The 14908-nt window shown below is 35.9% G+C and overlaps 1 protein-coding gene across 3 annotated transcripts in view; it reads left to right on the forward strand.

Moving 5' to 3' along the window:
- Ku80 (X-ray repair cross-complementing protein 5 Ku80) overlaps positions 1-14908 on the forward strand; it is a 122179-nt gene that overhangs the window by 70246 nt on the left and 37025 nt on the right. For all 3 annotated transcript variants that reach the window (XM_089089793.1, XM_089089791.1, XM_089089792.1), the window contains 4 exons: positions 3239-3301; positions 5755-5871; positions 7274-7644; positions 10749-11158. In XM_089089793.1, the coding sequence (XP_088945919.1) occupies positions 3284-3301; positions 5755-5871; positions 7274-7644; positions 10749-11158 (916 nt within the window). In that variant the 5' untranslated portion in view covers positions 3239-3283. Of the gene's footprint in view, positions 1-3238; positions 3302-5754; positions 5872-7273; positions 7645-10748; positions 11159-14908 lie in introns of those variants that run through there.

Here is a 14908-nt window from a genome sequence, read left to right on the forward strand (position 1 = left end):
ATAAAAAAATTTCGAGACATTATCATTTAAATGTAATACCCCCCCCCCCTCTGGATACCACCTTGATAGGATACCGTCTCAGCTTTCATTAGAAAAATAATTTACTTAATAATTAAATAGGTCATTATATGGTTCAAACAAACACGCAAAATAACGTTAAACAGATTAGTTTTCCTTGAAAAGATATTGAGGGTATGAGTAAAGGGGTACAAAGACAACAACAAAAATGTCGAAATTATTCAGATATACCTCAAATTATTGGAAAACTGAGTCATAGATTCGCCTTGGCATTCAATAAGATTCAAAGAATCAAATTAAAAGGGAGCACACACAAAAGCCAAATTAGGCCAGTAGCCTATGAGAAATCGCAAAATACCCAAGACAATGAACAAGACCTAATGGGGGGCCCTGGGTCTATCAAAATATTTCAATGGTTTCCCAGGGAGTTTGATATCATTTTCTTCTGTCTCCACTTTAAATGAAAAGAAAATAATTGTCTTTTTGGCATCCCTGCTTTCAATAAAAAAAATGAGGTATTATCATTTAAAAATGATAGACCCCTACCCCCCCCCCCTAAAGGCAATAATTTACAATTTGTTTATGAATCATATTTTTGGGGTAACTTCCGTTTCAATCTTTAATTCCCCAACCTTGTACATAGCTTAGTCTATAGCTAAATTTTGTCTCAATAGAAGGTTTTTTTTTGGGGGGGGGGGGAGGTAAAAATGTTTCAGAAAGGAGATTTTATTTTCTATCAGGCGTTCAACAATTGAGTATTAAACATTAAGAAAATCTTATCAAAAAACAGCAAAAAAAAAAAAAATCTGCAAACTTAGAATTCAGCTGTAGAAACAATCTGTCGGCTGTCAATTTCAACCAACTGAAGTCTGAAGCTGTATAGTAGTGAATGCGTTCTATAATTCTATTCAACTTGAAAATAAAATTCTTGACTACGAATGATGTAAGAAATGGCAATTGGGAAACTGCATTCGAAATGATTTAAATTCATTTCATAACGACAATGCTTTTTTTGTCAACATATGAAGAACTGTGTATATTGCAATATTTGCAATTTCATATTGCATCTGTCTGGTTTTTCTGCAAAGTAACAAAAGAGACGAAAATTAACGAACAAGAGAGTAGTGAAGAATTATGGTATGCAAAGTAATATTTGGCAGGGAAAGTCACTGGTGATAATTCGCTAGGGGTGGCACCGTGATTGCGTGATTTTCGGGGATTCGGGGAACCAACTTTTTTTCGGGGTGACGCATAGATTTTCGGGGAAATACCCGAAAATTCGGGGATATTGCAAGCCCTGCTTGATTTCTAATCAGGAAAATCGAAATACTAAACCTCACGAGAAAGAAAAGCTCGGACTTAGCGGTTGACGCAATAAAGAATTGCCGCAAAATTAATTTAAAGTCTACCGAACGTCGCCGCCTCTGCCGGCGGCGGTGCGCCTGCGGCATTCCAGCGGCGTTACGACACTTCGGTGGTGATCGACCGGGCCTCTCGTCGGCGGCGTTCGGTCGATCCGCCGGCACGGCGCCGGGGTCTAGTTCTGAAGCGTGGGCGCTTTAAAAAACGGAGGAAGATTTGCTATATTTTCCAGACAAATTGCCTGCGGATTATTTTGTGTACCTGACTGATTGATCGTAATACAAACATTAGACCATACGAAAAATGTGGTTCAATCCCGCTTTCTTAGGCTATAATGAGAGAAAGGTAGAGATGGCTAGAGCACGTTCTGCAGGTGAAGGATGACAGATTCCCAAAGATTGTCTTTTTCGGCCAACCGTCTAGGGCTAAACAGAAAGCTAGTAGTCGTCGGTTGGGGTTGGAGGATGTAAGGAAATGAGAACTTCCTGGGAGGGTAAAAATAGGGAGGCTTTGAATAGATTAGGATGGAGGAGGAGCGTGCGTAGTTGTGTTTGCCTCAGATGGCTTCATGCTGCGGCGAGTTGTTAGTAGTAGTAGTAGTATTAGTAAAAACTAGAATGGATACTTAGAGGCCCAATCAAACCAATAAGGTATGCGAAAGGAAATTTTAAAGTGTGTTTTATCCATGAAGTGAATAAAGCTCTCAAATTTTTCAAAAGTTGTAACCATGGGTATCAAAATGTCTTTTTTTTGTTGATTTTATATGGAATGACTTCTTGGCTATAATCAACTTTTGTTTGTAAGTATGATCTCGACAGGAGCTAAACATGGTTTTAGAGTGGAATTGGTAAATAGGGTTATCATATTTTGGCCATTGATATACGGTAACTGAGTTTCAGACAAAGGATTAGTCAAATATAGGCAAAGGTTTAAATAGAACATTGGAAGCATGGCTGCCCCAGAGGATTTAATTATATCTAAGATTTACTTGAAGAAAATCCCAACATTTTAAAAAATTCCTAAGATTTTAAGTAATAATACTATATATGCTTAATACATTTTAACGTGTAATGTTTAATGTGAGATCTTTCCAAAGGTCCCAAGTTCAGCAATGAAACTCCAAGGTATAGCAAAAATCTAAATGGGTGGCAGCCAAGTTTTGAATGTGCGTACGTATTTATTGAATGTCAAAGAGTTGAAATGAAAAAAATAAGAATAATGCTACTCACAATAATTGTCTTGAGAAGTATTACTGCAAAAATATCGTTTAGCATTAATTTAAAAATAAGCATGCGTTTAATATGTAAAGCTTCCGCAGAGGTATCATTTTAACTAGTTGTTCTTATTTTCTGGTCAATTATTTTAAAAAAAGAATCGCTCTATAGATAAGAGCTTTTAAATAGATAGACCTAACTTCATGCGGGACTCCCCTAAATTTGATTCTAGTGGACCTCCCTCCTGGAAAAGCTGTGGCCTAAAAATTGACTATTTTGCACCTCCTCCCGAAAACTTTTCCAGACATTAATCTCCTCTTTGCTGTGGCCGAAATTTTTATTCATCTATGGTTTTACTATCCTTTGTTCCACTTCGTGTAGGTTAGGTGCCTGGACTGTTTTTTTCAAGAACATAGGCACAGAAAAACAATCAGGATAAATGATAGAAGTCATGCTTGATAGCGATAATTTTTTTGGTAAAATAGTCTTGATCTGTTTTAGTTCTTATACACTGTGTTACAAGGTTTAAATATGCTTAATAGGAAGTTGTTTTTTTATTGTTCAGAATGAGAGATTAGTAGAATCTTGTGGTTTTGTCAAATTGCTTCTATTGGTTTCATTCAAGACCCAGACTTTATTCTTAGGTAAAAATTCGACTGATTTTGAGCTGGCTTGCTGTACGCTTTGATATGAACAGGAACAAAAAGGTATGTTCTTTTTCATTGTTGACAAAATTAGCTTAAACAGTTTTGACGATAGCAATAATAAAGAGTAATTTAAAATTTACAATACATCGACATGATGGTATACATGTTTTTTTCAAATACCTATTCACGCACTTGAAATCTCAGAAGTTGAGAAAAAAAAGTCAGGCATTAAAGGCTCTAAGAGCATAATGAGACTTTCTGCCTTTTTAATAAGTGGAACAGGTTTAGATTCAATCCTTTCCGTCATTGATTTTATACAGGCTGTTCAATCAATACAATAATCCCTAATGACACTAAATTTTAATTATTAAAAAAAAAAATCCAAAAAAAGTTTTTCAAAGAAAAGTAGAGCCATATAATTTTTTGAAACCAACAAAAAGGAAGTCCTCTAAGTCCTCTAACAAGTCAAACTCAGGAAAAGCCAAAACTACTATGAATGAATAAATAGAACCTAAGTCGAGCTTAAATTAAAAAGAAAAATCATGTCAAACTTAAAAATAACAGGTACTACAATGGATGAATAAATGAGACCTAAAACGAATATTAATTAAAATAAATAATGAAGTCAAAGATAAAATGAACAGAAACTAAAGCACAATAAAGAGTGAGGATACTGTCCTCTTAATCGCCTCTAAAGACTAGAGCGTCATTTGTGGCTTTACTATCGATTTGTATTTCAAGTATTGTGTTTTTGTTTGTCATAACATCAAGGTTTACAAATATGAGCAATCACAGCTTACGTTTTTATGTTTTAAAAATTTTTTATTTGGGGGGATTTTTAATCATAATAATGGAAAACCTGCACAGTTTATAGCCTTCTATAGGGTTCAAGCCATCCTGACCACCCTATTTTGTAGACACCCTTGAGCGTACACGTATCTTAATCCATTATTTTTTATAAAAGAATCTTTTCATGTTTTGTTTTGTTGTAACTGTTAGTCAGTTTAAATAAGTGCATGTTAAGGTCATTTATGAAAGAGTTCGGTTTTGTTTTCTTTCGGGAAAGAAATCGGATGTCATGAATGAATTCAACCAGATTTACCCCCCCCTCTAATTTTTGACCTTTTCGTTGAGGTCCCTCTGACTCTGTTTACATGTCCTGTGAGTTTCGAGCAGATCAGCCAAAAAAGCCATCTCGTTTGTTTTGGCCTAAAGAATCAACCCTATAAAGTTTTTGTTCCGAAATTCGTTGTCCTCATTGAAGTTTCCGTCGTCCAGTCTACTTACCAATCAGGAAAATCGGCAAAAAATGATGTTTAGACCATATTGAGGTGCTACAAATCAATACAGCCCAAGTTTCTTTCTAAATACTTTCTCTTCTTAGGTTCGTTTTGCCGACTGTATGTACAAAGTAAGTTGCAAGCTAATAAAATGTAAACAAATTTGGCCCTATTTTGGGCATCGCAAATCCGTAAAACAAATTTTTTTCACATTATTTTTGTCGTCATTAAGGTCCTATTATCCTCGAACGACCTGTAAGTTTCGAGCCGGAGAAAAATTATTTTGTCAGATATTTTTGCGCCAGATTGCGCCAGAATTGATGCAGCCAATTTTTTTTTATTTTTTTTTTGTATTCATTTGTTAGCCCAATGGGACCTCTCTTGATGTAGTCTACAGGCCTTGTAAGCTTAAGCCAATCTAATAAAACAACAGTTTTTGGCCCAGTTTCAGGTGTTTTGTCTTCACTGAGGTCTATCTTGTCGTAATACATACAATACAAGCTTTAAGCCTATCAGAGATGCAAATGGTTTTGAAACCTTTTCAGGCGTCACGAATCGATGCAGACGAAATTAGCAGCAATTTATATTTCCTGCATAGAGGTCTACCTGGCCAAGGGACTTAGGAAGGTAAATTTCAAACCGGTCGGAGAATTAAGATATATGACTTGAAAATGCACTCTGTTTTGGGCGCAATGAACCTTTTAGTAGTTTGATTTGGAATGATCGAAAACATTCAAGGTCTAGAATCTCCTTTTGGACTTGGGGCTTAGAAAAAGGTTATAGAGGGTCCTGGCTAATTGGAAAAGAAGTATCCATACTTTTTTCATACATTGTGGTCCCTTGGCTCAGGGACTTTTGTAAGTTTCAAGCTTTCCAAAAAAACATTGTTAGCGGTTTTTCGGGCCCTATTTTTTGGGAAACCTGTGTTTCGGAGACGAATATTTTTGACCCCTCATTGCCTCCCCCAAACACAAATTCCTTGCCCCCAAAAGTTTACTCCCAACACTACCCAAAAGTTTGAACTCGATTTCCTGAGCCCCTTTTGAGACATTACGGATGCGCTAATTTGATAGCCTGGTTGTACATAATGTCCTTCGATTTACCTTGCCACTTCACCGTGAAAAAAAAGGCCCATTTGCGCTCAAATCAATAAAACGTTTAAGCAAATCGGAGAAAAAAAATTATTAAAAAATTTGTAAGTTTTTCATATTTTAATGTTGTGTTTTCTTTCAGGATGCTTTCATTATTGTTCTAGATGTTGGACCTTCAGCATCTGAAATACCACCAAATGAAGAAAAATCTTTCTTAAAAAAGTCAACAGACTGTGTCAATAGGATAATTCAAAGAAAGGTAATATAAACAATATTTTGTATATGTATGACTTGATATTGCCCTTCGTATATGTAAAAATACAACACTGATGGAGGACAAGAGAAAAAAAAAGCAACAACACAACACTTTATAAAAAATACCGAAACAAAATATATAATGTACGGTACTAGGAAAAGGGCAAAGTGGCCAAAAAAAAAAAAAAAAAAAAAACTGTCAAAAGAAAACATTTTTCGAAAATTTTTTCAACAGTAAATTGCTCTCAGTACCTTTCATTTCTTTCCTTAACCATGGAAACTGGACTGGCAACTCCATATCGTTTTGCCAATAAAGAAATGCTGCCAAAATATCTTAAAAAACTGTTTTGATGCTTCCGGCTCAGTGAATACCTTGATCATTGTGTACTATATACCGAAAGTGGCACTACTTTATTCAGCCATATCCTGCAGCTTTCGCAGATATTTTATTTTGCTTGAAAAACAAAAAACTTCAAACAAAACCAAATAGTAGTTCACGTAGTCAGCTTCAGAAATATTAGTTTTACTCTTCTGTGAGACAATAAAAAGTCAGAAAGAGAAATACAAAATATTTAGATTCAAAAATATAAGAGCCCAAAAATAAAGTGTATCGTGTTTTATGTTCTTTTTCAGGTTGTCTCTTTAAAAACCTATTAAATTAACTAAGGAAAAATTGGCCGCTTCGCAATTTTTGGACGCAAGAAAAAAGAGGGATAGACATAATTTTTATGTTTGGCAATTGAGAGGAACAAGGGGCAACTTGGTCTATTATTGACCACCGTCATTACTAAGTTAGCGAATCACGCTGGCAAAATGATCACCTCGATCTTTTTCTTTCGGGATTCATGAGATCAAAGTGCTGTCCTACATGTGATGTCCTTTCCTACATGGAGGCATGTATGGCGAAGGTGGGGGGGGGGGGGATCCAGTGCCAACCCAAACCCTCCATTCAATAAAGAGAAATTAAACTATACGGGATAAGTGCTGTTGAACAAATTTTTAATTGCAATAAACCTTGCCTGAATATGGATATTACCCTAAACAAATAATTTTTCTGTCATGATCTGTGTATCTTATTTTTTCGAATTGGGGGAGGGGGGGGTCTGAAAAACGGCTTAGCCTTGTTTGTGCTTCTTTTCTTTTTACTGTAATACTGTATTTTTGTTAAAATTTTCTTTCAAAATTTGGAGGAATGCTATGCGGCATATTTAAGGGTTAAATCATCTTTGTAAGTATTGTTTGATTTTTGTTTTGATCTTGTTCTTTTTTGAGTTTTCCCTTTGTATTTTGTTTTATGACAACAGATTTTCTTATAGAAACAGATGATATTAAGTAAAATAACTTTGTAGACTAAGATTGACTAACTCTGTTGTTTGAAGCAAATTTTTGACCATCCTCAATTTCAGATTTTTTCCGAATCAAAAGATGAATTGGCTGTCATAGCTTTTGGTACCGCGACAACGAAAAATCCAACTGCCAATGTTTCAACTGGCTTCGAGAATATATATGTTGAAGTCAATTTTAAGCCTGCATCTTGGAGTATGCTGGATAAAGTTGTAAGTCGATCTCGAACGGATGTCGTTGCAGCTGATTGGCTGAAAGCATTATATGCTGCTATAGACTATTTTGGGTGCCAAGTTGATGAAAACGAAAAAGGATTCAATAGTCTAACAATCGCTTTTTTCACAGATTTTTCATCTCCTTCTGAGGACAATGAAAAACTGTTCAATGAAGTCATTGAAAGTTTGAAGCAAAGTAACATTACTTTGTACTTTATGTAAGTTTTTTTTTCTATATATTACCTCATGTGTTCATTTAGCTAAAAATAGGTATTCACTGATTCAAATAATCAAAATTAGTAAGGATGGGAAAGAACGTTTTTTTTGGAATTTGACAGAAGTTTTTTTTTATTAGAGTACTTGAAGCTTAAAATGTTTTTTAAAAATATCTGATTCAGCTTCCAAGAAATTTTAGGATTTGATGTAAACTTAAGTTCAATTCTTTAAGGGTTTGCTTTCACTTCTGTACTGGACTGCATGATTAAAAAATACTTTTTGATAAAATAATTTTGAGTCTCGATAAAATGATCTATTGGGAAACATTAAAAATAAGGTCATTGAACCAAAAAAAATGCTTAATCTCAAAAATATTCTGAAAAATTGGAAGAACAAATTATCCTATAAATTTAGTTTCAAATTTATTTAAACATTTATTTTATTTGAAGGATTTAGCACATCTTATTAAGAATTGATATAAATGAACTTTTTTGTAACTTGAATTCAAGACTAAATTCCTTAAGAAATGATACCGTCAATATCTTATAAAAGATTACTGCAAGTAAAATGTCTATAAATTTTGCATGAGAATCGACAGTCGTAATAAAAATATTAAAAAAATATATAAAAATATTATTGAATAAAAATATAAATAAAAATATTATTGAAAGTGGAATCTGATTGTTTGATTTGAAACTTTCACTACCGTATATATCTTAGAAAATGGGAAAAATTGGGAATTTTTAAATGAAGAAGACTTCGATATGCATTTACGCAGGTTTTGGTAGTTGTGGGTGCTAAAATTTTAAAAAAATAATCGTGGGTGGTAGTATTCAAACCTATGGCACCACAAACCTGTGGCACCAAACAACTTAGTAAGGTGTTGCTTTTCTTTGGAGGTTTAGTTGTGTTTGTAAATTAAAAAATGTTAATGCTCCAATTTTTATTGACGGAAAACGTTGTGAAATATAACTATTTAGGTTCGCGTATTTATTTTGATGGTTCAACATCATAGCACAGATGAACCTGTGGTGAAACTTTAAAAACTCAATAGTTTTGAAACAAAGAGAAATCTTAGAGACGAGCTTTTTTTTAGATGTGAATCGACCTAAGATGGTGGCTCTTCAGAATGTTTTAAACCTTCGTATGTAATTACCTTCATGAAATTAAGGTACCTAATATTCATAATTTTGACCAAATATTTCAACTGCCGCCACTGATAATTATATTCTTTTTTCATGGGTTTAGCGAATTACAAATCTACAAATCAGCAAAAAGAAACCGTCTGATGCAGGAATCTGGATGTTCCGCGTAAAGACTTTTTCCAGATTATTTTCCGGCGTGTCCTGATAGTGCTGGGTCAGCACTTGTGGGATGAACAACACGGTTTCCAGCCATCCTGTCCTTTCAGTAATCTTATCTTCACACTACGGATGATGATTGGGAAGTGCAATGAATGGCGAAAAAAATGTGCCTGATTCTTGTGAATTTCGATAAAACCTTTGACTTCATTGACCGAGGCATACTCTGGAAAATCCTGAGATATCATAGAATCCCTGAATAGATAGCCTCCCAAATTTTTGCACTATATAAAAACACAGAATATTGTGTTCAGACCCAAGTAGGGAATACTGAATATTTCTGTATCATGTCTGGTGTAGAATAGGGCTGTAGTCTTTCTTCGTTTCTCTTCGTCCTCATCACCGGCTATCTATTCCGTGATTGTACAGGGTTTTACATCCAAATTAGAGAATTCAAAAAGCTAGCTGACCTGGACACTATCCGTGAAAGGGCTAGCCTACTTGGCCTCAAGATTAACAGAGAAGACAAAGAGCATGGCGACAAGCGATTCTCCCTGGATATAAAGAGTGGAGATTCAGCTGTTGAGCTGTTGAGTTCAGGTACCTTGACAGCACAATGGAAAATTGAGGATCAAGCGAGTGGGAAGTGAAGCTGAGGATAGGGCAGGTCAATGGAGCTTTTAATCGGTTAAAGTTAGAATTGTGACTACAAAAGTATAATGTGAAGTCGAAACTAAGGCTATTCAATAGTAATATCTTTTATGCGCTTCTCTACAGCATCAAGTACTTTAAGTTAAAGCTTTGTTTTACTACAAGTTCCCAATACACTACTTTTAGATGTTTAGCGCTATCTAGATAAAAAGGACAACATTTATATTATTATTCTGCTGCAAAAGTATATACTAAATACTGCAAATTACGGATAGTAGGTATAGGGATAAGGGATATCCAGGGTCTTTAGACTCATTAACACCCCCCCCCCTCCCCCAAAAAATCGAAATTCTTACGATTGCTCTAGGAATATCTTATATCATCCGTATGATTTTCTTTCTTTTAAGCTTGTTTCGACCCCCTCCCCTCTCAAAGGATTTCCTTTGTAACGGTCAGAGGGGTACGTTAAAAAACGCAAAACTCACGAGAATAAATAATAAGACTGGCTTACCCGTCATGCGTTGGTGGGATCTCAAAAGAAGGAAAATTCCCCCCTCTGTAAAAATTTCCCTCGGAAAATCTCTTCTACAGAAAATTTCCCATCCGTTGAAAATTTGCTCTGTGGAGAATTCCCTGCTGAAATTTTTCTCCCGTGGGTTAATAACTATCGTGTTTTAAGTTTAAAAATATTTTAAATATTTTCCTCAGAAAATTCATCTGATAATTCTCACCTCAGAAATTTCCCCCAAATCCTCCCCCCCCCCCCAGCGACAGTTCCCCCTGGAAAATTTCCCCACATTTATAATAACGGTCATGTTTTTAAATTTAAAAGTGTTTTCAAAATAAGGTTAGGATTATTGACTTACCCATCGGGCGTTGTTGGATAATTAATATCCAGATAATGCGAAGAAAATGCGAAAATGCTGTAAATGACAGCAACTGTCACGGATTTTTGTTCAGGGAAATTTCAGTCAGCGCGGCAGGTAATCAAAAGAATAAGTTGGCTTTAGGGGGGGGGGGAGGCTGTGCCTAAAACCTTCGCAAGAGTTTCCTCGACAACTTCTTAAAGTTTTTTGGCGGTTGAATAAACAGTGTAGTGGCGCATAAATTCGATTTTATTTATATAGATAAACCATGGTTTATTCTTATTTTAGTGGACCCCAAATCCCTGAAGATGGTCATTTCAAAAAAGCACTGAGTCCTTTACAAAAAGAAGGAATGAGTAAGGCTCTAAAGATAATGGAATCACTAGGTGATGCTGCATCCTCTCTTTCATTTCTCGAATCTGATGTAGAATTTGCAGCTCTGCCGAAGCGAAAGAAAAAGTCAATGCCATGGAAAGTTGATTTCAAAATTTCAGATCGACTGCGTATTCCAGTGTCTGGGTACTTGATTGTTCAAAAGGTAAATTTGCCATCTTGGAAGGAGGAGGCCACTGAAAAACCTGGTGTTGGAGTTACTCGCGAGAGAACGCACGTTAAAAAGGATGTAGAAATGACTGAAGTTCCAGCTGATGAAATCATTACTGGCTATCAATATGGGTCTAAAATTATACCCTTCTCAGGTAAAATTTTGCTCTTATAGTTCTATGATATTCCCAGATAGCTTTATCCAATATTAGGGTAAAAAATACCCTTGCTTTCATATCATCACCTTTTCCATCTTCGTCTTATACCGAAAGTCATAGATGCATCCTGAAGTCCGGTCTGTGTCAGCAGGGGGATGGGGGGTCAGGGCTACAAGCATTCTGTATTATGCGCATTAAGTGTATTATATTAAGTGTATGTGCATTAAGTGTATTATATTTATGTGTATTAAGCATTGTGTATTTGTATTATGCCAAAAATAGAAGAAGAGGAAGGAGGAAAAAGAGACGCAGTGGCTACATACTGAAAAAGACATTAATAGCAGAATCTACACTCTGTTGGGCAAGTTTTGTGGCGAATAGGAAATACGTTTGCCTAAAAATTCCAGGGCTCCTCTTGAAGCATATGGATGGAGGGGCTTTATTTCACTAAGAGCTCCATCTTGTACTTTTACCCTAACTTAAAAAAGCAATAACCTTACCACTTTTTTTTTAACAGATCGCTTGTTTTTGTGAAAGATTTCTATTGTTCAAGGAAAGGTATGGCTTGAAGGTGTTTGCTTTTCACCTGTATAAAAATTTTAGGAAATATCAATATGCCAAACTGTTCATGGTAATAATGGTAAAATTATTATAGTAATGCTAAATTGTTCTCAAGAATCAAGTAAAGCCATTGAAAATGTCATTAATGAACGATTCAGTAATTATTGAAACACTGATCGCGATAAACGTTAAAAGCACGGAAAGAACGTTCTCACTTTCTAGTCAGGAAAGCCGGAAACGTCAAGAAAAAGTGGCCACAATTTAAGCACCTTCTCTAACTTATTAGACCAATTTTATAGTCTAAATGCGTAAATTTTAAAGGCGTTTGTTTTAGACAAGGAACGTTAATTTAAGTGTATTTGAAGACGACCTTGATACATTAATAAATAGTTCGAAAAAAAAAAGGAAAAATGACGGCTCAGCACAAGGCAGTTGGACTGTAATAGCATTCCAAAGGGTCCCTTAATTTTTCCTAGTATACTTGTCCCGCTAAGTCTTAGTTTGATCTTGATTAGAACCACAAACTTCAGTAATTTGTGTTTAATGAAAAAATGGCATAACGTGAACTTATATTACTTACAGTTCTAATTATACTTTCTTCTATACAAATTGTAAAATTGCAAAGCTTTGGAACTAGAACACTTACTCTACGTGAACAATTATTCCTCATTGTATAGTCGGAGCAGTTGGGAAAAAAGTCTAACAAGTCCGTTTTTTATTTCTTTTAAAGTAATGATATCCCAACATAGATGAAATTCCATATTTCCAATGGATTCACGATCAGCGGATTTACCTGAGATATTGGAGTGGGTATTGCCAGCAATTTTTGACGCAGAAATCTAACAATTTTGGATCCATTGCAACTGAACCACCGTATAACTGAACCCCTGTGCAACTGAACCACCGTGCAACTGAATCCTCTTGTAACTGAACCCTCCCGCTACTGAACCCCATTTAACTGAACCCTCGTGCAACTCAACCCCTGTGCAGCTCAACCCCATTTAACTGAACCCCCGTGCAACTGAACGCCCGTGAAACTGAACCCACGTGAAGCTGAAGCCTCTTGGAGCCGAACCATCGTGCAACTGAACCACTGGAATTAGTTTTTTAGTATTCTGCAAATATGAGGCTTTATCATGGGGCAAAACGTAAGTTAGAATCTTTACATGTTCAACCTTGTTGGAATTGTTTGTTTTTTAAAGTCATAATATAAATGTCTGTCAGGACTATTCATAAAACAGCTCTGGTTTATTATCGGAAGTCAAAAGTCTCTATGCCTTTTTTAAGTGTCAAAAGTGATCAGACAACCACATGCCCCTTTTTCCCCTAATACATCCAATGAAAATTTTGAGATAGCCATTTTATTTAAAACGGTCCAAAGTTTACAATAACTATGCCCCTAGGGTTCACAACCCTTAGTCCCTGGTGCAAGGGCTGTAAGTTATGCAAGTTGTCTGCTGTTAACATATACGGTTTTTTTTTTTATCAAGATAAAGGGTTTGTTTGATCCTGGATATCCAAAAAAGCATGGAGAATTAAGGTCAAACTTTAGAAAAATGTCGAAAAGAATGCCAAACGTAATGTAAAAAAACACTTTTTCCTTTATTCGCTATGAAAAGGATATACCAACAATATCTAAAGAGCAGATGATGGTATTAGCCGTCACATCGTTCGGGAAATGTTTAGGGGCTTCTTCAGCTAAATCACAAGATACTATGTGCATCCAATTTTACAAGAATACATATCTGTAATGTGTCGAAACAGCTGAGGGTATTAAGTTTAAACTTTCAAGGTATGTTGAGGGAAAGTTAAAGAAGGCCGGAACACAACTAGTCCCCTTCCCATGTCCTTTTTAGCTGCAATCTCTTCAAAGACACCTGATCAAAATTCGCTATCTAGAAGTTTAAAGATTTTCAGCTCAGATGTTTATTGCTCAGCGTTCAACAGAAGGTCTGATTCATCTAAAAAAAGGAGAAATAAATCTGCTTTAATGGTTTGTGACATCTGATTTTTTTTTTTTTTTTGCGATAAGTGGTATGTTCAACCGACCAGAAGGGAAAATTTACATGCTACTACCACTACTACTACTACTACATCTACTACTATGACTGCTTCTACTACGACCACTACTACAGTTAACGGTATTAAGGTGAAAACTTAGAGGAATGCTGATGAAGTTGAACTAAATCAAAACACTATGTGTATGCAGTTGCAAAAGGACGCATTAGCAATACCTTTGCTTTGAGTATTATATTGGAAATTTCAGGTATGTTGACGGGGATGTTGGACTAACCAAAAGGCACTATGTAAGTACTGCTAATACTACTTCTACTACTACAACGACTGTCGTCTTTTCGGGACCCCTTGCTATCTTTAACAGGGACAAGTTCAGATTGACTATACCTTCTCAGTTTATTTACGCGTACAGGATATTACCATTATGCCGTCTACACGAGGGTTCAGTTGCATGAGGGCTCAGTTTCACGTGGGTTCAGTTGCAATGGAAACATAATTTTTTCATGTTCAACCTTATTAGAGTTGTTTGTTTTTTAAAGTCATGATATAAATGCGTGTCAAGACGATTCATAAAGCAGCTCTGTTTTGTTGACCCGTAGACAGTGACTGGGCAAAGGGAACCCCCATTAACAGACATAAGAAAGGAGAAATAAATCTGGCTTTAATAGTTTGTGACGTCCAATTTTCTTTGTTCTGCGACATCAGAGCAGAAATTTTTTATGAATCATCTTGACAGGCATTTATATCATGACTCTAAAAAACAAAGAATTCCAACAAGGTTGAACATGTGAAAATTGTAACTTGTGTGTTACCCAATGATATTGCCTCATATTTGTACAAAACTGAAAAATTGAGTACGGTGGTTCAGTAGTACGAGGGTTCAGTTATAGGAAGGTTTCGCTTCACAGGGGTTCAGTTGCACGGTGGTTCAGTTGCACGGGGGTTCAGTTGCACGGGAGTTCAGTTAAACGGAGGTGGATTCCAGTTACACGGGGGTTCAGTTAATTGGGGTTGATTTGCATGTGGGTTCAGTTAAATGGGGTTCAGTTGCACGAGAGCTAAGTTAAACGAGGGTTCTGTTGCACGGGGGTTCAGTTACACGGAAGTTCAGTTATACCGGGAATAGTTGCACGGGGGTTCAGTTGAACAGTGGTTCAGTTGCTTGGGGTT

The sequence above is a fragment of the Artemia sp. Qi Xiang Cuo genome, chromosome 5 (assembly GCF_049724085.1).
Source record: "Artemia sp. Qi Xiang Cuo chromosome 5, ASM4972408v1, whole genome shotgun sequence".
Classification (NCBI taxonomy): Eukaryota; Metazoa; Arthropoda; class Branchiopoda; order Anostraca; family Artemiidae; genus Artemia; species Artemia sp. Qi Xiang Cuo.